Raw genomic sequence first — 20,358 nt, 5'->3', positions numbered from 1 at the left:
CCCCCTTCCTGGGTCTCACCTAACAGAATACCCAGAGGCAAAGCTGCTATAAAAAGACAGTCATTTTATTGTTAGCTGGTTAAGTACATGAAATGTCCAGGTGGAACTTGCTGAATGGCCGTCTCCTGAGGGGGGCCTCGGCTGCAGGCCACAGAACACCCTCCCCTCCTCCCCCTTGCAGGAGAAGCCAGCCTGGCTCACCCTCTCTCCTTCCCACTCAGAGCTCTAAGCCCTTGCACCGCCAAGAAAGGATCCTGGGCTGCCATTCTGCCCATGGGAGGCCCAACCGTGGCTACATTCAGTTGCCACAAAAGGACTGGGCAGAGAGCAAAGAGCCCAGAAGCCCGTTTTTAAAGAAACCCTCAGTGGACCTTAAGTCTCAGGCTGGCCATGTTGGACGGGATTTTGCCGCTTTTCCTGCCCACTAGTCCTCCTCCTCCTCCTCTTCCTCCATTCTGGCCTTTTTCTTCTTTGTCTTTTTCCCCTTTGTGTGGGGTGTCTCCACAAGGCCCAACTTCTTCTTCTTTTTGGGGGAGACCTCTTCCTCCTCCAGGCCGTTCTCAGACGGCTCCACGTCCTCTTCTTCCTGGTGCTTTCGCTTTTTCTTTTTCTTGGGCGTGACATCATTTTCCTGAGATTAATTTATAGGGGAGGGGGAGAGAGAAGAGAATGGAGGATGCACACAGCCCTGTCTATCACAGACACTCCGCTCCTGCTATGCCCAATCCCACAACCAACCGCCGGCTCCCCAAAGGGGCTTCTCACCTCTGCCGTCGTCTCGTTCTCCATTTCCTCTGCGGCCTCCAGGGCTTCCAGCCGCTTCTTCTCTCGCTTCTTCTTCTTCTTCTCTTTCTTCTCCAGCTTCTTCTTCATTTCGGCAGCCACCTCTGTGGCCTGTGAATGCGGAGAGAAATTGGTAAGTACCAGCCCACGCACCCCCAGTTGTTTGCAGCAGCAGCAAAAGGCTGGATCAGACTCATTAAATCAGCTTTTGCCTCCAGCAGTGGATAGGTCAGGCTCAGGTCATTTCATCACATCCAGCGACTGCTATGGGGCAGCCCCTCTGCCCTCCCACCCCGGCTCCACAGCCCATTGCCCACCTCCTTCATGACGTCAAGGTTCTTGCGTGGAGGCTCCCCTGTCTCGTAGAAGGCCAGGCGCTCCTCCACCTGCTCTCGAAGCTTGTCTCCAAAGACGCAGGTCGGGGTCTCTGCAAAAAAACACAGACAGGAATGCGTGAGTCCGAGGGCGCCTGCTCTGCATGGCCAGAACCCAGAGAAGGGCGGCAGCATATTGTCCACTCTCCCCTCCACCCCACGGCCACACCCAGCAAGCTTCGCTCAGCCTTAATGCGTCACCATTCACTGAGTGAAATGCTGTTGACGAAAAATGTAACCATCATAGCAAAGCTGCTCGGCCGCTTGTCCAGCTTCATACAGAGATGGGCCAGGCCCTGATTCCTCACCTGAGAAGCAGTCAATGCGGGATGCAATTGTGCACTTGTTGGCCAGGTAGCGGGAGATTCGGCCCTTGTTCTTGGCAGCTGCTCGGCCAATGAAAGTGGAGTGGAAGATCAAGCCATATTTGGGAGTGTTTCCCCGAGTCTTCAAGGCTCTGCGGGAAAGAGGGGCAAGGTTCACCAAGACAATGCTTTCTGGCAGAGGAAGAGAATCACAAATTAAGCCCCCAACCGCGGCTTGTCTCCCTCCTCCCAGCTGTGTCCAACCATCCCAGGCCAAGCCTGAAATAGCTAACCTACCAGATGGAGGGGAAAGGGAATGGCCCAGGTGACCGCTCAGAGGCTGGGGGCCAGCCCATCACACATGCGGCCAATGGGGCTTGACCAGCACATCAAGCCCAGCACCCCAGGAGCCTGCCATCACTGCGGCCGCCCTGCAGCTGTACCTGAAGAGAGCCTTCTCTGCACCCAGGATCTGCACTGTGGAAGCCGGATACTTGGCCAGGTTGGTCAGGCTGCCAGCGTGGGAGATGAGGCGGGCGCCCACCTGCGGGGAAAGGAGACAGGCAAGGCAATCATGTGACGCAGCCGCCAGACCCACAATTGTGCCCAGGAGACAAATTGATTCCCAGACTGTGCAAGGGACTCAGGGTTTGCTAAGCCCCAAACAGGAAGGTAGAAAACTCCGAAGCATCAACTTGCACCAGCGGCCCAATCCATGGGAGCTGCCCTAGGCCTTGCTCAGCAGCCGGCTAACATTGCATACACAAAATGTTACAATGCCTAAAACTCCTCTCTACAGATGACCTCTGCCCCCTCCCTTTCCTCTGGCACAGATCAGCAGTGAGAGGGTGTCAGCACAAATGCTCAGTGGATTGACAGATTCACATTGTACATCATATCTGTAGCCAGTGAGAATGGGGGGGGGGCAGGGGTTCCTCTCTACACACACAGCAGCCACTTACCACTTCTCCAATCAGGGCTGAGAGGCTGGGAGCCACCTGGCTCATCTTGGAGCGCAGATACTCCTGCAGGCCTTTGCGATACTCGGAGAGAGAGATGACGCGGCTGGAGAAGCTCTCGATGTTGATGAGGTCAATGGGAGAGATATCCATCCCTGCAGGGAGGAGAGAGGCACATCAGAACAGAGGAGGCAAAAAGGAGAACCGGGCCACGCTCCTAACCCCCCTCCGCTGTGCAGCTTCTCTTAAAAACGGGCCCTTGTTAACAGAAGCCTAAAAAGGATGAAGTTATTACAAATTGTTGCATGTGTCAATTTAAAACAGACATTAGCACCAGAAAGACTCAACGCCAAGTAGATGAGCTGCTTGAAATCAAAGAAGTGTGCAAGAGCCGCGGTTCAGCACCTGTGTTCACCTGGCATACCCAAGGCCCCACCCCACATTACTACTGACCCATGGATGAGCGGGAGGCCTCCAGGATAGCCTGGGCCTTGGCACTGTCCATGACGATTTCTTCCAAGGCCTCCAGACTCTCCTCACTCAGCTCCTTCCGGTTCCCAATGAGCTTGGTGAGGCGGCAGTAGGTGTAGTTGTCACTCACGATCTTGATCAGCTCAGGGAAGTGATATCCGTACCACTCTCTGCCAGGGGGAAGAGGAGGCAGAGTCAGGACAGAGCACCCACAGCCTCTCCCAGCAAAGTTTAGAAAAGGCTCCAGGATTTGGGGTGTGTGGCTTTTTTGTACCCGTACTAACAATACAGCTCAGGGGAAAGTCGGCCTGGCTGTGGTGTATACGCAGGGCTATCGATTCTCTATCTCCCGTTTCTATACAGTCAGCATGGATGGTGAAGCTGCCTGTGGTAAGCATAGGGAGACCGGAAGGAAGGATCACGCCTCTCCAAAGCACCAGAGACCCCTCACCTGACCCGCATGGAGAAGGTGTTAATGTCCTTGTCTAGCTGATCCAAGAGGCTGATGGACTGGATGATCATGTTATCCACCCTGTTCACGTTGAACTTCACTTTGGCCCGAGAGTAGCTATGCCCCAGTCCCAGCTGAGCCTTGGAGGCGGACTGTGCTGTCAGACCTTTGATCAAACTGTGGAAATGCATCCGGATACCTGGGCAGAGGGAGAAGACAGGAGAAAGGGGGTTCAGCCCTGCCAAGCGCTGGCAGAAAACACTCTCCAAACACCTCATCCTCCTGCAAAAAACCATTCTTCCCGCTCCAGTTGCCCTTTTCACAGACTTACCTCGGGTGATCTCAGCCACGACGCCTCCAGCCTGGCACTGGAAGCCCAGCTCTTCCTGGATGGCAGCCCCGATTTTAGCATCGCTGACCCCCACAACGACCTTCTTCTTTTTGGCTGGCAAGTTTGTCTCGAGGAGAAGACGGAGATCCTCATGGAGGATCCCTAGACCAGGCAAGAGAAAGAGAAGACTCAGTGGGGCGCAAAAGAGCAGCATCAGAGCAAGGAGGAGGGAATCTTGGCGCTGCTCACCTTCGGAGATAGCATTGATGTTTTCCAAGGCACTCTGGGCAGACTTGAAGGGCGAAAAGGCGACGAGTTTGACCACCGTGAGGAATTTGCCGAGATTCAGGACGCTCTCCTCCACCTGCAGAACCGCCAAGAGCACATGGCCTGGTTTTGCCCTGCGCGGAATCAATGCACAGTGCCTCCTCCCCCCCCCAAGACCAAGATGGCGGGGGCAACCACGTGCTTTGCGATGGTGGAATTTTGTGGCCGGGGGCGAGGCCGCGCTAATCTATGCAAATCTATGCCAAAACCTACCGAAGATTCCTCTTTACTGGCGCGTGCAGATCCCACCTAAGAAAGCCGATTGAACCCCCCCCCCGGCGCGCCGCCCTCCCTGGGATCCCGCCGGGCCTGCTCGCGAGTTGCTCTCCTCCCCGCCGGGCCCGGCGCACGTGTCTCTCCCCCGGGCGCTCACAATCCCCACGTGGCATCACCCGAGTCAGAGGAGGGTCACTGGGGCGCCCGAGGGGGGAGGGGGTGGGAGGCGGCCCCCAGAAAGTTCTTCTCCGGCCCCCGGTGCCCTCCCCGCGCTCACCTGGGGCATCAGCAGAGCCACCTCCTCCACCTGCCGGAGGGCGAAGAGCGCGTAGCCGGCCGCGTGCTCGAAGAGGACGTGAAGGAGGACCTGCGCGGGGGGGGGGAGGAAGGAGAGCCGCCATTAGTCCAGTCCGACCCGAGGGAGCCCCACGCCCCCCCCCTCGCCCGCCCCCGGCTCCCGCTCCCGCTCCTCACCATGGCGCCGCCTCTTCCGCGCCTCTCGCCCGACTGGGCCGCGCAGGCCTGGCGCGCAGGAAGGACCTCGAGGGCCCACCGGAAGCGCCCCCCTCGCCTCACGCCGCTCAGCCAACGGCGGGGCAGGGTTCCGGCCCCGCCCCTTCCGCTTGCCCGCCCCTCCGCGAGGCCCGCCAATGGGAAGGCGAGGAGGCGGCGCCAGCTCCCGCCCCTTCCTCTCAAGGACGTCCATCATTCCACGAGGTTGGGCCTCGGCGCAGGCGCGGCAGGAGGCTCCGCCCGCAGGGCTGTCCGGGGCGGGGCCGGGAGGGAGGGAGCCCCAAAGGCCATCTAGACCGGCCCCTCCAAGGCGGGGGCGCCACCAGGCCAGGAGGGCGCCCCGAAGGAGGGAAGCCCCCCACAGGCAGGCCGACCCGCCCCCCGCGCCCCCGCAGCCTTGTCTCTCCCCTCCATCGGGCTGCATCCTGTTCTCCCGGAGGGGCCTGAATGCCCCGGGAGGCGAGAGGCGCCGCCCCCCTTGTCCATTGGCAAAGTCCTTGCTCTTTGCAGCGGCTCAGGCGCTTTGCAACCACATTCCAGACGCAGGAGGTTAATGGCCGGTGTAATAAAAAAATGAAGGTGTTGTTGTTTAGTAGTTACAGATAGGTAGCCGTGTTGGTCTGCCATAGTCAAAATAAAAAAAAAAACATCCTTCCAGTAGCACCTTAAAGACCAACTAAGTTAGTTCTTGGTATGAGCTTTCGTGTGCATGCACACTTCTTCAGATACATGCACACGAAAGCTCATACCAAGAACTAACTTAGTTGGTCTTTAAGGTGCTACTGGATGTTTTTTATTTTGTTTAGTCGTGTCCGCCTCTTCGTGACCCCCTGGACCAGAGCACGCCAGGCACTCCTGTCAGACTCATGTTTGTAGCTTCGAGAACACTGTCCCACCATCTCATCCTCTGTCGTCCCCTTCTCCTTGTGCCCTCCATCTTTCCCAACATCAGGGTCTTTCCCAGGGAGTCTTCTATATATAATAAATGTTCATAAACGTACCAACCAGGCAGGTGCATGGATATGTGTACCACATGTCTGGAGTAGCACAGGAAGACAGTCCTGAAACCATTTTGACTCCCCAACTGACCAAATGTTTTCTCTGCAAGGAGGGAGGGGGTGAGGAATTGGGAAATCGCCATCTCAAAGGAATGGCCAGACTACCAGGAAAGGCAATCAGAAAAGGCATTATCAGAGAAACTGGCAGACAGGAAAAACAACAACATTCACATTTCTGTTGTAGACCACCTTTTCTGTGTTTGTAGGTTTGATGTTTGTGGGGGGCGGTCTTGAGCTACACCCCTTCTGTGATGTATGTATGATGTATGGAGGGGGTGGTCTTGAGCTCCAGGGCAAGAAATTTAAATGTCTATATAAGAGCAGGCACACCTTTGTTCTGGGTCCTCCTCCTTTCCTGCATGTGAGGGGAGACCCTGTTGCAACAGATCAATAAAGATCAGGTTTACAAGTTGCTTTGCTTCTCAAAATTCTCTGCTTGGCCTCTGCTATTTTCTTCTACCGATGGAGAACCTACAAAGGACTCTACATGGGCTCTTGGGTACCCCATAAGGGAAAAGGAGCAGTTTTATCTTATAACACCGGGAAACCAAAGGGAGCTTTGTGAGCCCTTCTGGTGGCTGAGAGACGTCTGCTTTGAGCCCCTCACTGCCTTGGCTGCACCTGAAGCCATTTCATGTGGATACCTCTTTGAGCATCTGGGAGATTTATATCAAGTTACATGTTCAATGAGGAACGCGGGTGGCACTGTGGGTTAAACCACAGAGCCTAGGACTTGCCAATCAGAAGGACGGCAGTTCGAATCCCCGCAATGACGGGGTGAGCTCCCATTGATCAGTCCCTGCTCCTGCCAACCTAGCAGTTCGAAAGCACATCAAAGTGCAAGTAGATCAATAGGTTCTGCTCCGGCAGGAAGGTAAACGGTGTTTCCGTGTGCTGTTCTAGTTCACCAGAAGCTGCTTAGTCATGCTGGCCACATGGCCCGGAAGCTGTACGCCAGCTCCCTCAGCCAATAAAGCGAGATGAGCGCCGCAACCCGAGTCGGCCACAACTGGACCTAATGGTCAGGAGTCCCTTTACCTTTACCTTACATGATCAATGTAATATTTGTGCACCAATGGCCACTGGGTGGTTTACTGTTATTTGGTACTATTTGTACATTATTATTACTCTACTTCCCCTCTTTAATTTTATTTCATTTCCCCGTTTTTCCTTGTTAAATTTGGAAAATACAAGAAGTTGTTTTTAAAGGTCCCTCTAACTCATATGAGTAACGATGTCACACAGTGCAAGCTTGGTTTAAGAGTTCAGTTTATTTATCTCAAGAGCTCAGAGGAGTCAACGTGCAAGAAGGTTTCTGCCTCAAAGTGCTTGTGGGTCTCCAGGCTCCAAATGGCTCCTCGCCCCCAGTATCCCAACACCACAGAAGCCCCCACCAGGGAAGTCAGCAGAGGAAGAAGAGAAGAGCACTTAGGGGCTGTGGCCAGAGGGGTGGAGCTGCAAGATGAAGTGTGCAGAGAGAGACCCCCGCCACCCTTAACCAAGTGCCCCAGTAAGGCCAGTAAGACCCAGAGGGTAGGGGAAGAGACACCCCTTGCCATGCTTGGGCCGTCTGGGGCTGCACCCAGATGCAGCAGGAAGGAAACTGAAGGTGCTGATGAAACAGGTAAAGGGCATGGATCTGGCAATGGCATTCCCTCCATCTTCCCCATCTGGCAGGTGGCGAGCAGGGTGCCTCCCCTTCTCCCTTGCTGGCAGGGGGGAGTTGCCTGGGAGGGAAAAGCCACAGCACACAAAGAAGCTCTTGGGGCAGAACGGACTGTATCTGAAATGGGAGGAAAGCCTGGCCTGAGAGCCACGAAGGAGCAGGTGCCCAGTGGCCATCGCTAAGGGAGTGGGTGAGAGCTGGGAAGGACGACAGTGGTCATTGCGGGCAGAGTTGCCTGCCCAGTTTGAGGAGGGAGGCGCACAGAACAAACACAGGTCGTTCAGAGAGTCGGCAGTGCCAGGAGGGCCTTGCACAAACAAGAGTCTGCATATTTAGTGTGCATCTTGTAGGAGGAGAGGCAGCGGCGGAAGGGGGCGGGGCGGAAGGGGGAGACCCTCTTAGGAGATGAGGCGGGCGTGGAGCTTGTGCAGCTGCTCGGGCGTCAGGACCAGTTTGTGGACCTGGCCGTGGCCCGGCTGGCAGGGGAAGGTCACTTTGCCAATGTAGACGGTGTCGTCCTTCTGCTCCTCTTTGGCCTGTAGGGGAAAGCAGAGCAGGCGGGAGAGTCAGGGGGGCGGCCCAAGAGGACTCCCTCCCCCCGCTTCCCTGCCCAGGCCCAAGCACTCACCTTGAGGAAGGGGGCTGAGGGGAAGGTGCCAAAGTCGGTCAGGACGTTGGCTCCGGGGTGCTGGAGGACAGTCTCCCTCAGGACTTCATCCTGCAGGAAGGAAGCGCAGTCAGGGCCGTCCAGCCCGAGCCCCCCCTGTATTCCCCTCCCGGCTGCTCAGGAGAGGAAGCGACACAGCCCTGGAACAGCCCACCAGGCAGCGGCCTTGGGGGGCTCTCACGTCCCCCTTCCCCTCTCTGAACAACCTCTGATGTCACCCCTCCCTTTCTTCCAGGGAACAGGGCCCTGAGCAGCTTATTGCCAGCGAGAGAGACAGAGCCTGCTCTTGGGCACGTTGCCAATGGGCAGAGTCTCTGGTTCAGGCCCCCAGTGCCACTCCCACCCCCTCCACCATGAAGGGCTCTTGCCCGGGACAGGAGATGACGGCCAGAGGCCTCAATTACCTTCAGTTTGTCGATGGTTTCGCTCAGTGACTTCAGGCGGGCCGTTTGCTCCAGGAGCTGGGCTGCTGGGCTGGTGGCTGCGGGGAGGACAGAGAGACGGAAAAGGCGTTGCTATTGCTGCCCCTCCCCACCCTGCAAGGGCACGCTCCGCAGGGATGGAGAGGCTGAGCTCTCCCGCTGCCCCCTCCCAGCCTCCGCCAGGCGCACCTGTCCTCTGCCGCGTGATGTCCACCACCTTGGTGTTGGCGCTCATCTGGTGAAGGGTCTCCAGCAGCTGGCTGGTCTTGCGGTAGAGGGAGCTGGAGACCACCTCCTCCCCTTGCCTATCCTTGGCGAGAGACAGCTTGGGCACCCGCAGTGGGGTCAAGGAGGCCAGATCCCGCCTCATCTGGGCTCCCTGGAAAGGAGGAGGAGGAGGAGGAGGAATAGCAGGGCTCAAGCCAGACACTTTGACACACACACACACACACACACACACACGGGCACAAGCAACCTCCAGCCACACTAGAGCACCCCCACCCAAAAAAAGCCGTTGCTCTGGGCAGCTTATTGTATTGATTATCACATGTATTTATATCCTGCCTTTTTCCCAGCCCAAGACTCAAGGTGGCTTACTCACTGAATAAAACAAGCTAAAAACACAGAAAATACATTCATTAAAATAGAACTAAAACACTGACAGAATTAATATATGATTAAAAGATCCTTTAAAAACAAAGACAATAATAAAAATCTCCTTGGATCTCCAGGAACAGTCAGGAAGAGTCTGTTCCTTTCATGCGTGGCCCCCAAACCAGCCATGGCATTCCTCGCACTCCCTCCACGACAAAGGAGGACAGAACCAAATTGTGCAGGGAGGGGTCGTGAAGCAACATGGAAGAGAGGCGTGTGGAAAGGGAGCTGGGAAGGAGGGAGGGAGGGAGGGAGGGAGGGAGGGAGGGAGGGAGGGAGGGAAGGAAGGAAGGAAGGAAGTAAGTCTCCCTTTGACAGATCTTCCTTGGTGCCTGGGATTCCTGTCTGCCGTGACATGAGGGGTGTTTTGTTTTTATGTTTTGTGTTTTGTGTTTCTGTCTTGTATTTTTATGCTGTGAAGTGCCCAGAGCTCTACAGAGGAAGAGCGGTATACTAATAAACAACAGCAACAGCAATAATATCAATAACAACAACAATAAAATGTGCACAAAGGTGAGGATGGCTGGGGTGCCACAGCCTGCAGAGAGCAAAGAGTGTGGGGCAATGGGGCTCCATCCCAGAGTCTGCTGCTTCTTCTGTCCATTTCAAAGCAGGCATCAGCCTTGGAGACCCCCCCTCTGCCCCTCTGCTCCTCCCCTCCCCCTGCCTGCCTGCAGGGCTCCTTCCCTCCAGCCAGAGAATGCTGAGCTGGAGCTGCAAGCAGGAAAGCCGCCCCCCCGCTCACCTTGAGGCGGTTGTTCTCGTTCTTGAGATGCTTGATGGACAGCTGCATAGCATCGATCTGCTGGAGGAGGAGAGGGGAGTCCTTCACCTGCACAGGGCCTGAGCCGGCCATCATCACCTGGCCAGCACCCACACCTGCAAAGAGAAGAGCAGCACTGTCAGAGGAGAACAGATTTCCAGAAGATGCCCCTGCGCAGCGCATGCCTGGACTGCTCCATGGGGAGCTCACAGAAGGAGCTTCCCACCGGCATCCTGGCACCAGAGGTGCTCTGCCGAGGGTCAGGGAAAGGCAGGATGCGCCCGCATCAGGGCACCACAAGGCGGAGAAGCCTGGAGCTGAGCCCAGGAGGAGACAAGAGCTGAAGGGCCAGGAAAACACACAGGAACATGCAGCCAGAGGCAGAAAACGCCCCGGGGAGCAGTTTTGTACAAATATCTGCAACAACATGCCGAACACTCTTCAGAAAGAGCCCCCACCTCATGCATGTGGGGGACCAAGACGGGTCTCCAGCCCCACTGCGCTTCCTTAGGGAGGCGCTCAAATTGGGCTGCCTGTGGCCAGACCCTTTGAGGCCCCAGCCCAGCCTCCCCAGAGCTCGGCTCATTTCCAAGCACAGGGGGGTGACGAGACATTTGCAGCAGAGGATGGGCGGGCTGGGGAAATGTTCTTTCACATACATGCTTTGCACCCTGGCATGCAACCTTGCTGTATTCCCCCCCCCCTTCCTTGGCACACAAAAAAACCACCTCAGGCTGGGAATAGGGGGAAACAACTCTCGCAGCCGTCAGAGATTCCCCTCTGCCCCCAAAGGCAGCCTCAGAGTCCCCCTTGTGTCCTCGGGAGATTCCTGGCCCCAGGTGACCCCAGCAGCCCCACCTGGGCCATGCCACTGTACCTCTCTGCTGTTCCTCTGCAGTGGAAGCATGGAAGAGATGAGAAGGAGCAGAAATTAGGAGAGGTGTCTGAGAGAAGGCAGGAAAGACAGCAGCAGCAGCAGCAGCTCCCCTCTGGGTTTGCTTCTCTGGACTGCACAACAAACCTGCTTTTGTGAGCCACGATGGGCCACCTCTTCTCAAGGGCACTGGGACACCATCTACCCAGAGCCCTGGCCAAGCACGCCAGGGGGGCTCCCTTGCTCTGCAGCCCTTCAGGAAAAAACAATAGCCCCCCCCCCCAGGTTTGGAGGAAGCTCACACAGCCCCCCAGACATGTGGGAGGAAAAAAAACCCAGAAGCAGCTCGTGTGAATCGCTGAACGAAAAGAGGGGAGCACCAGCACGAGGGAACCCACAACCACGTGCAGAGGCTTTACTGGCCGACCCTCCCAGGCCCAGCGCAGATCGGCCCTCTTTTAATGGGTAGAGATCTCTGAAAGGCAGTGCAGTATGTGAATGTGAGTCTGGTGGCCTCAGCTCAAAGCAAACCCTTCCCCGGGGGACAGCCGCTCCAGTCTGGAACATCGCCTGCAGCAGGCTCAGAACTCTGAGATTCGCAGTCTAAAGTACCCCATGGATCTCCATGAGTTTGGATTTGAGATTCATCATCCAAAAGGGCAGAATTTTGCAGCTCTGGGCAAAGGTGGCGAAGTGATCCTCTGTGCATCGTCTCTGCAGTGCTCCAAGCGGGAGTCGCGGTGGGAAAGGGCTTCTGAGGCCGGTGGCTGTGAGCGCGTCAAAACTCAGCAGCGCAAGCCCTAGACCCTGGAGCCTCCCTCCCCAAATCCCTGGCTCCTTTGGATCAGCAAGGGAAGGGAAAAAGAGGAGGGTGGGGAGATTCTTGCTGGGAAATGGAGGAAGTGGAAATAAATGGGGAGCAGGAACCAACGCGCCCCTGCAACTGGCCCTGCCCAGGGCTGCCCCAGCAAGGAAGGAACAGGCAGGCAGGGAGTCCAGGAGGTTCGTCCAGCCCCTGCGTCCATCAGCTTCTCTGGAGTTGCTGGCCCTCCAGCACCCCAAGACTCTCGGGGCATCTCTTCCCTGCAGTCTCCCCGCCCCAAAGCATCCAGACACGCTTCCGAGGGCTCACCTCCGGTGATGCCAGAAATGACGGAAGCGACTCCCGAGGGACCGACTCCCCGGAGGCCCTCAATGGTGCGCTTGGACTGGTTGCTGAGCCGCTGCTTCAGCTCCTGCTTCTCGGACTCCAGCTGGTCAATGTCTGCTTGCAGGGCGTCCATCGTCTCCTCAAACTCCCTGCGGAGGGAGAAAGATACAGAGGAACTCAAGACCCTTCTAGGCTGCCCTCCTCCTCTGCACACGTTCCAGCTTGTCAACGTCCTTCTTAAATTGTGATGCCCAGAGCTAATAATTTTGAAAATAATTTTATTATTTACAAGCCGCCTATATGACTGGCTTGCCATTCTGGGCGGCTTTCAGCAACTAGACACAGTATTCCAGACAGGGTCTGACTAAAGCAGAAGAGAGCAGAACTCTGGACACTCGACTTCTGTTGATGCAGCCGAGAAGAGCATTCGCTTATTTTGCTGCTGCCTCACCCTGTGGACTCATGTGAAGACGACCCTGAGATCCTTTCCACATGTACTGCTCTCAGGGGTTCCCCAAGCATCTGGTTATTCCTGCCTAAGCATAAAACCTTACATTTGTCCCTACTGAAATTCATTTTGTTAGTTTTGGCCCAGTTCTCCAATCTGCTGTGCTCATATTGAATCCTGTTTCTGCCTTTAACAACAACAACAACAATTTATTATTTCTACCCCCTCCCATCTGGCTGGGTTTCCCTTCTGAGGTATTAGCTCCCCCTCCCAGTTTGGAGCCCTTCCCTCCCTTCATCATTTCCTTTGCCATTTATAAAAACATACAAAACTGCCTTATTCTGAGCCAGACCACTGGTCCAGCTGAGCATCACTACACTGACTGGCAGCTGCTCTCTGGGACTTCAGAGAGAGTTCTCTCCCACCTTCCCTGCCTTGAGATGCCACGGGGGACCGAGGCTCCACCCCTGAGCTATGGGACCCTCCCCACTCTTTGCCAGGAAACAACGCCAATCAGTCCCAAACTTCTCTGGGTGTGAGCACACAGCCATGTGCATCTCAAGGCCAGAGCTGAGCTGCCCATTAAGTCTGTCTGGGTCATTCGTGGAAGCCGGCAGTGTCCAGAAATCAAACAGCCCCTGTTGACCTTTGGGCAAAAGAGCAGAGCGAAGGGGGCAGAGGAAGGCGGACAAGGAGGGGATGGGGAAGCTGGCTGAAACCAAGCTCCACCATCACAAGGGACACAGAAAGCAAAGGCCAAGGTCTCCAGGATGCCAGGTGCTGTGCCAGGGAGCAGATCCAGTCTTGGTCTTGAAATCCCTGGGCACACAGAGCCCACAGAGCCCTGGCTACGCCTGGCAAGACCCGATCTGTGTGTAGGCAAGCTCAGAGGACACAAGAGGATGTGAGTTTGGCAAAGAAGATGCCAGCCAGCGTCTCCTACATCTGTCAATCCTCAGAGGACACCCCACCTCCTCCTCCTCTTCCTCCTCCACTCCCCGCCTCCCGCTTACTTCTCCTTCTTCTTCAGCAGAGCCTGGGTCTCGTCCAGCTTGGTCTGGATCTTCTCCACCCGGTCATCCGCGTCCTTGGAGGAGCTGTCCAGTTTCTTCTCCAGGAGACTCAGGCGGACGTTGGCTTCGCTCAGCTCCTCGCCCTGGGCAGCGGGAGGGAGGGAGGAAGGGCGCTTGTGGGAAGGAGGACGGGGCACCCGCAGGAGGACCCCAAGAGCTCTCCTCTGGAGCCAGGCAGCCGGAGCAGGGCCACCCACGGCCACCCACCTCTGGAGCAGCCCCCTGGGAGACTGGGCCCCCTCCTCGTGGCAGAGCCTTCCCAGCCCCACCTGCTCCCGGGGAGAGGCAGCTCCGTAACTCACCTTGATTTTGAGGGACTTCTTCAGCTCCTTGATGACCGTCTCTCGGTCCTCCAGCTTCAGCCCCAGACCCTCAGCATCCGTGATCTCCGCCCGCAAGGCGGCTGCCCGCAGATCCACCGGAGGAGGAGACTGCAAGAGGAGCCCGTGTTGGGTTGCTCAGATATGGACCAGGTTGTGGGAGGCGTCTCGAGATACAGAGCATGCAGTGAACCCCTCCCAAGCCCAGGGGAAGGCCCCACACCTTCGTTCCTCCTCAAAGGATTAAACTGCCAGGAAGGCAGTCTGAGGAAGAACCCTGAAGCAGAGCAAGGGGGTCCCAGCATGGAGGCCCGCCTCCTCCTCCCCACAGCAGCTGCCCCCCTGCCTCTGAGGCTCCTGCAAGCAGCACCCTCCCCCCACCTGAAAGCCCACCCAACAATTTAAAATGGGGCTGGAAAAGGAGTGGCTTTCACTGGGGCACAGACACCCTCCCCCAAGCAATAGGCTGGCCCCGTTAGCCAAGCACCAGCCAGGGGAATCTGCCCGCAAGTGCCTTGGCCCTTGCTGGTGGGTGAGGCCAGATCCTGCCCTCTCTCTGCCCTCTCTGCCCAGGCTCACCTTGGCCTGAGGCTTGTCTGCATCGTACTCGCCCTCCTGCATGGCCGTGGCCATCTTGTTCATGGTGGCAATCAGGATGTTGCACGACTGTCGCAGGCACTCGTGGGGGTTGATGCCTTGCGTGCCGTAGATCTGGAAGAGAATGGGACAGGTCCAGAGGACGCCAACGCACGTCCCTCAGTGCTGATCCCGGCCTGAGGTCTAGCAGAGAGCTCCCCAGCCCTGATTAGCAGGCATGGAAGAGGAAGGGGCCAGCCTCCCCAGGCCTGAGGAGACCCTGGGAGGAAGGCCAGGCCTGGCCCAGCTGGGAGAGCAGGGGAGCTTCCAAGATCTCTGAGCTGAGGAGGCGCCAAGGCAGGTTCCTTAGCCCAACAGCCCCTCAGCCCCCGCAGTGCTGTCCAATTATTATTATTGTTGTTTTATTATTATTTATTGAATTTATATACCACCCTATACCTGGAGGTCTCAGGGCAGTTCAAGGACAAAATCAAAACAAAATACACAATCAAAATAAAAACAACAACCCATTAATTTTATAATGAATGATTTTAGAGTGTTGTTTATGCTATACTTTTATACTGTTTTATTGTTGTTAGCCGCCCTGAGCCCGGCTTCGGCTGGGGAGGGCGGGATATAAATAAAATTTATTATTATTATTATTAATAACACCCCCCCAAATAACACCACATTTTAAAAGGGACCGGATGTCAATCAAATCAATCAAAGGCCTGGTTGAAGAGGAACGTTTTTGCCTGGTTCCTAAAGGTGTATAATGAAGGCACCAGGCAAACTTCCCTGGGGAGAGCATTCCACTGATGGGGAGCCACTGCAGAGAAGGCCCTGCTCTCATGCTGCCACCCTCTGGGCCTCTCGAAGAGGAGGCACATGAAGAAGGGCCTCAGAAGATGATCTCAGGGTCTGGGTGGGTTCATATGGGAAGACTGAGGTATTGCAGTCCTGAGCAGTTTAAGGCTTCAGAGATCAAAACCAGCCCTTTGAATTGGGCCCAGAAACTAACTGGTAGCCAGTGCAGGATCAGTGTAAGATGCTCAAACTGTCTTGCTCTGGTGAGCAACCTGGCTGCTGAATTCTGCACCAGCTGACGTTTCTGAACCGTCTTCAAAACAGTAGTTAGGCTCTCCCTGTCCAGACAGGGGCGTAGCTGGGCCACCAGCCAAAGCTGATGGAAGGCACTCTGGGCCACTGAGGCCACCTGAGCCTCGAGTGACAGCAAAGGATCCAGGAGGACCCCAAGCTATGAACCTGCTTCTTCAGAGGAAGTGTAACCCCATCAAGCGCAAGTGACCTCTCAGCCATCCGGTCTAGGGAACCCCCCACTAACAGGGCCTCCATCTTATCTGGATTGAGCTTCAGGTTGTTGGCTCTCATCCAGTCCACTACTGAGGCAACTGCTCAAGGGAGCCAAGCAGCAATACTTTAGAGCTCTTAAAAGAGGCAGTGGAGGTGTAGTGGTTAGAGCATCCGTCTAGGACCTGGGAGGCCAGCGAGCAAATCCCTGCTCAGCAAGGAAACTCCCTGGGTGACTTCAGACCAGTCACACACTCACAGGATCCTTGTGGGGATAAAATGGGGAGGGGGGAGAATCATGGACACCCCCTTGAGCTCTTTGGAGGAAAAAGGCGGATACAAGTGCAATAATCAAATCAATCAATCAGTAGCTGTGTGTGAGCCAGGATTTAACCCTGCCAACCCGCAGCAACCGCACACCCCCCGGTGATTCTGGAAGGGATCCTGCTCTGCCCACTGATAGACGCAGCCAAATTCAGCCGAGGCCCCTTACCTGCTCGCTGGCCTTGAAGGCCAGGTCTTCCAGCTTCACGGCCTGGAGACCCTCGTTCTCCGTCAGAGGGGCAATCATCTGAGCCCCTGCAGCCGCCACCTCCTGCAGCACAGCCACCACCCACGTCAGGTGCTTGCGGCAATCCAGCAGCGTGTCTGCGACCTGGGAGATCAGAGCAGGGTCAAGAGGCAGCCCTGCGTGTGCTCAGCTTCGGGGAAAGGGGCACGTCACTCCCTCCCTCAAGGGGGCTGGAGGCCCAGCTCTCCGTCCCGGGCCGGGCGACCCACCTGCTGCCCAAAGCCCAGCGCTGCAGGGATGCCGGGGGCGTCGGTGCCAGGCATGCGGCGCCGGATCTTCTTGCAGAACTGCCGGATGTCGCTGCAGGAGGTCTCCAGGTCCTTCAGGAGGATGGCAAAGTCGGACACCTCCTGCCCGGTCTGAAAGCGGGAAGAAGGGCAACGTCAGGACCCACAGCCGGGGCAAGCAGCCTCGCCAAGGAGACCCCCACCTGCTGCCTCCTGGGGGTGGGGGATGGATGGGCTTACCTGCAGGAAGGACCGCAGCCTGCCCACCTCCACACTCATGCAGTCCAAGGCACTCTGGGTGAACTGCAAGCAAGCAAAGGCAGCGTTACCTGGGCCTGCGCAGGGCAGCCTCTTCCTGCTGCAGCCAAGGCCTGGGAAGATGTGGCTTGGGATGTGGCCGATGATGTCACGCTCCCTGGGGAGGGGAGACTGATTTTGCGGGGTTGTGAATACAGCATGGTTTCACTCCATATTTGTGTCTGTGTGTTTGTTCTGAAACACACACAGAGGGAGAGAGAGAACTTTTTTTTTCTGGGGGGACGCAAGGGGACGCATACCCCTAAACATTTTGTGAATTTAAGTTTGGCCTCATTGAGGAGAAGTTTTTCAATGTGAGTAGGAAAATGAGAGTATCCCTAAACATTTTTTAAGAAAAAAGCACTGTGTGTGTGTGTGTGAGAGAGAGAGAGAGAGAGAGAGAGAGAGAGAGAGAGAGAGAGCGCGAGCTGGGAGAGACCGGGGTTCGAATCCCCCCACAGCCACGAAGCTCACTGGCGACCTTGGGGGCCAGTCGCTGCCTCTTTCAGCCTATGAGGAGACGGGGGGAGCCACAAACACCACCTGCTCACCTTGATGTGGTCAGCCAGCTGCATAGTGCAGTCCTCCGCCTGGTCAGCCAGATGGATGCTGTACAGATGCTGGAAGGGAGAGAAGGAGGAACAGTGGGGGGGGGGGCTGCTGAGCTCCAGCTGGCTTCCAATCCACCTCAGCCAAGGCAGCGCCAGAGGGCCTTGCCCCCCCCAACATGCCAGCCTTGCCCTCTGTTGATCTTGCCACCACCAGGAGAGCTGCAGCAAACACAAGGGCCCCACCCTCTTTCAAACCAGCGCAGCAGCAGCATGGCGGGACCGGATTCTGCAGACAGACCTCCTGGGAAGCAGGCCTGGCTCTTAAAGGAGCCCCAGTCGCTCCACACTCTCAGTCTTCTCCTGGCACTGGGGGGAGGCGCAGCCAGGGCTTGAATTATGGGGAGGGGGGAACAGCCCCTTTACCTTTGGGGGGAGTGCCTGGCCAAAACTGAGAGAGGGCAGCCAGGAGGTGGGGCTAGAGGATTTCATGAAATGCCCACCCCCTTTCCCAGCATAAATCAGCGTGACACGGGCTCCCCTTGGTGTGGTCCTGGGGGGCAGGGCCCCCTCACCTGATAGTACTTGATGGCTTTGGTCAAGGGCTCGACGTTGACGGTCTCATCCAGCTGGTCCTTGTGCAGCAGCTCAATCAGGAAGTCCAGGGACCTCTCGTGCACACTCATCTCGGGGTACAGGGTCCCCACTTTCTTGTAGATCTCCACACTGCATTTGTTCAAGGCCCTGAGCAAGGGGGGGGGGCGAGAGAGGTAGGGGCCATCAGGCTCAGCCAGGAGGGGGCACAGAAGCCACCCTCTCAGGGGGACCCCAGGGACCCCCGGGCGGGAGGACTTACTGCTCATATTTGTGCAGAGTGGCTTGCAGGAGGCTGAGGGAATACACCAGCCCGGCAGCAAAGCTCAGCTGCTCCCCTGGCGCCCCCCGGAGGCCAGCGCGCTCGGCACAATTCTCGTTCAGCTCAAACTTCTCCTGCGCCTGCTTGCTGATCAGCTCGGCCTGTTCCAGAGAGAGAGGGAGGGGGGGAGATGTCAGAGGTTCAGCGTGCCCCACCCCACGGCATCGCTCCAGTATTATCTCAGATAAAGGAAAGGCCCTTTTCACACAGTGCAGACCTAAAACTGCAGAGCTCCCTCTCGCAGGAGGCAGTGATGGCCAACAACTGAGACGCCTTTAAACGAGGATTCAAGCAATTCCTGGAAGAGAGGGCTTTTGGTGCCTACTAGTCTATGCTAAACCTAGACATCATCTTAAAAAGCAGAGACATCTCCCCTCTCCATTCTGAAGGAAATCAGCCCTGAGTGCTCCCTGGAAGGACAGATCCTGAAGCTGAGGCTCCAAGACTCATGAAAACAGAAGACTCCCTGGAAAAGACCCTGATGTTGGGAAAGATGGAGGGCACAAGGAGAAGGGGACGACAGAGGACTGGATGGTTGGACAGTGTTCTCGAAGTTACCAACATGAATCTGACCAAACTGTGGGAGGCAGTGGAAGACAGGAGTGCCTGGCGTGCTCTGGTCCAGGGGGTCACGAAGAGGCGGACACGACTAAACGACTAAACAACAACAAGTCTCTGCTCTGCCTCCACAGTCAGAGATACAAAATGCTGCTGAATAATACCAGTTGCAGGAAACCACAGGAGAGGAGACCAAGCCTATTTTGATGTTAGATGATGTGGTTGTATTATTTTGCTTTGTAAAATCTATTGGGTTGGGGGGGGGTAGGATTAGAAATGCTAATTTATCCTTTCCTGCAGGTAGTCTAGCCCTGAGTTGTAACTGGGGGGGGGGGGGAAGTGAGCACCTGGTTGCTGAGAATTTGGGATGTGGTATGTATGGTAAAATTAATTCACCTGTAAAGGAAGGAGGAGAGTTAAATAATATAAATATATATATAGAGAGAGTAAAACTGGTGCTGAAGTAAGTTTTATTCTGAATAGAGTCCCTTGTCCTAACTTAGTCAACAGGTCTATTCTGAGTAAAACTTAGTTTAAATACCACTTGATATATTTTTGTAATCTATTGTAATGTGAAGGTTGAAGGTTTTCTGCAACCATATATGCTACTGGGTAGTGTTTGAGGAATTAAAAAAGTATACAGTGGTACCTCTGGGTGTGGACAGGATCCGTTCCGGAGCCCCGTTCGCATCCTGAGCAGAACGCAACCCGCGTCTGTGTGTCTGTGCGTGCGCAGGTTGCGACTCACCGCTTATGCGCATGCGCATGACATCATTTTGAGCGTCTGCGCATGCGCAAGTGGCGAAACCTGGAAGTAACCCATTCCGTTACTTCCGGGTCACTGTGCAACCTGAAAACACTCAACCTGAAGCAACTTTAACCCGAGGTATGACTGTAAAAATGATTCAGGTTCAGGTGAGAAATTTCAGACAACGTAATTTTTTCCGTAGGAAACTGACTAGCAAAAACTTGATTATTTACTGACCTAAATCATTTGTGGTTGGCGTGTTTCTGTTGGAAAGGAGGGTGTGGCGAAACCGCCCCCCCTCCCCCAGTCGCTCTCAGCCTACCTTGCAGATGAGCCGTGGGATGAGCAGCAGCACCAGGACGCAGTCGTGGTCGCCGCCATGACGCAGGAAGCTGTCCGGCATGAAGGAGGTGAGGAGGGAGACGTGGCGGTTGGCCTGGTGAACCTCCATCTGGCGCAGCTCCATCTCGATGGCCTGGAAGGGGACGGGGGAGAAGCCCATTGGACAACCCCGTTCTCTGGCTCTCGGGGCTGCAAGCGACACCTGGAGGCGGCACCAGGAACACCTCCAGACCCCACGTGTGAGCGCGGCACAGGAGAGCGGGAACCCCACTGCAGTGATCAGGTGGGATTGCCATGAGGAATTATAAAAAAAATATGGAGCAAGCCATTTGCTTTCCTCAGCAATGAAAGCCTTGCGTTGAGTGGGTTTGAGCCATTTTGATATGATTTTTCATTAATCCACGCCTCTGCATCCCTGTCCTATTTCTCTTGCTTGACA

The 20,358-nt window shown here is 55.9% G+C and overlaps 2 protein-coding genes across 9 annotated transcripts in view; both read right to left on the bottom strand.

The window, feature by feature from the left end:
- Positions 1–44: 44 nt before the first annotated feature.
- Positions 45–4,801, bottom strand: NOP56 (NOP56 ribonucleoprotein). The gene is made up of 12 exons (XM_082236501.1): positions 4,692–4,801; positions 4,495–4,584; positions 3,924–4,038; positions 3,675–3,836; positions 3,344–3,542; positions 2,875–3,062; positions 2,425–2,576; positions 1,906–2,006; positions 1,466–1,614; positions 1,101–1,210; positions 766–894; positions 45–631 (listed from the first exon to the last, which is right to left on the bottom strand). Exons 1-12 carry the CDS (start codon positions 4,692–4,694, stop codon positions 425–427), a joined length of 1,605 nt encoding a protein of 534 aa, XP_082092627.1. The 5' UTR covers positions 4,695–4,801; the 3' UTR covers positions 45–424.
- A 2,239-nt stretch (positions 4,802–7,040) lies between these two features.
- DCTN1 (dynactin subunit 1) overlaps positions 7,041–20,358 on the bottom strand; it is a 59,128-nt gene continuing 45,810 nt past the window's right edge. For 6 of the 8 annotated variants that reach the window (XM_082236300.1, XM_082236297.1, XM_082236298.1 and 3 more), the window contains 17 exons: positions 19,900–20,052; positions 18,212–18,372; positions 17,931–18,099; positions 17,359–17,427; positions 16,751–16,813; positions 16,493–16,642; positions 16,206–16,367; positions 14,405–14,536; positions 13,808–13,936; positions 13,446–13,588; positions 11,967–12,133; positions 10,838–10,852; positions 9,943–10,076; positions 8,733–8,922; positions 8,526–8,602; positions 8,083–8,172; positions 7,041–7,990 (listed from right to left, as the gene is read on the bottom strand). In XM_082236300.1, the coding sequence (XP_082092426.1) occupies positions 7,853–7,990; positions 8,083–8,172; positions 8,526–8,602; positions 8,733–8,922; positions 9,943–10,076; positions 10,838–10,852; positions 11,967–12,133; positions 13,446–13,588; positions 13,808–13,936; positions 14,405–14,536; positions 16,206–16,367; positions 16,493–16,642; positions 16,751–16,813; positions 17,359–17,427; positions 17,931–18,099; positions 18,212–18,372; positions 19,900–20,052 (2,142 nt within the window). In that variant the 3' untranslated portion in view covers positions 7,041–7,852. The remainder of the gene's footprint in view (positions 7,991–8,082; positions 8,173–8,525; positions 8,603–8,732; positions 8,923–9,942; positions 10,077–10,837; positions 10,853–11,966; positions 12,134–13,445; positions 13,589–13,807; positions 13,937–14,404; positions 14,537–16,205; positions 16,368–16,492; positions 16,643–16,750; positions 16,814–17,358; positions 17,428–17,930; positions 18,100–18,211; positions 18,373–19,899; positions 20,053–20,358) is intronic. The other 2 variants (XM_082236299.1, XM_082236293.1) reach the window with 1 other exon arrangement.

Source organism: Podarcis vaucheri, assembly GCF_965113315.1.
Source record: "Podarcis vaucheri genome assembly, chromosome: 9".
NCBI classification, from domain to species: Eukaryota; Metazoa; Chordata; class Lepidosauria; order Squamata; family Lacertidae; genus Podarcis; species Podarcis vaucheri.
The sequence above is the reverse complement of the archived record's forward strand: the minus strand, read 5'-3'. Positions and strand labels throughout refer to the sequence as shown.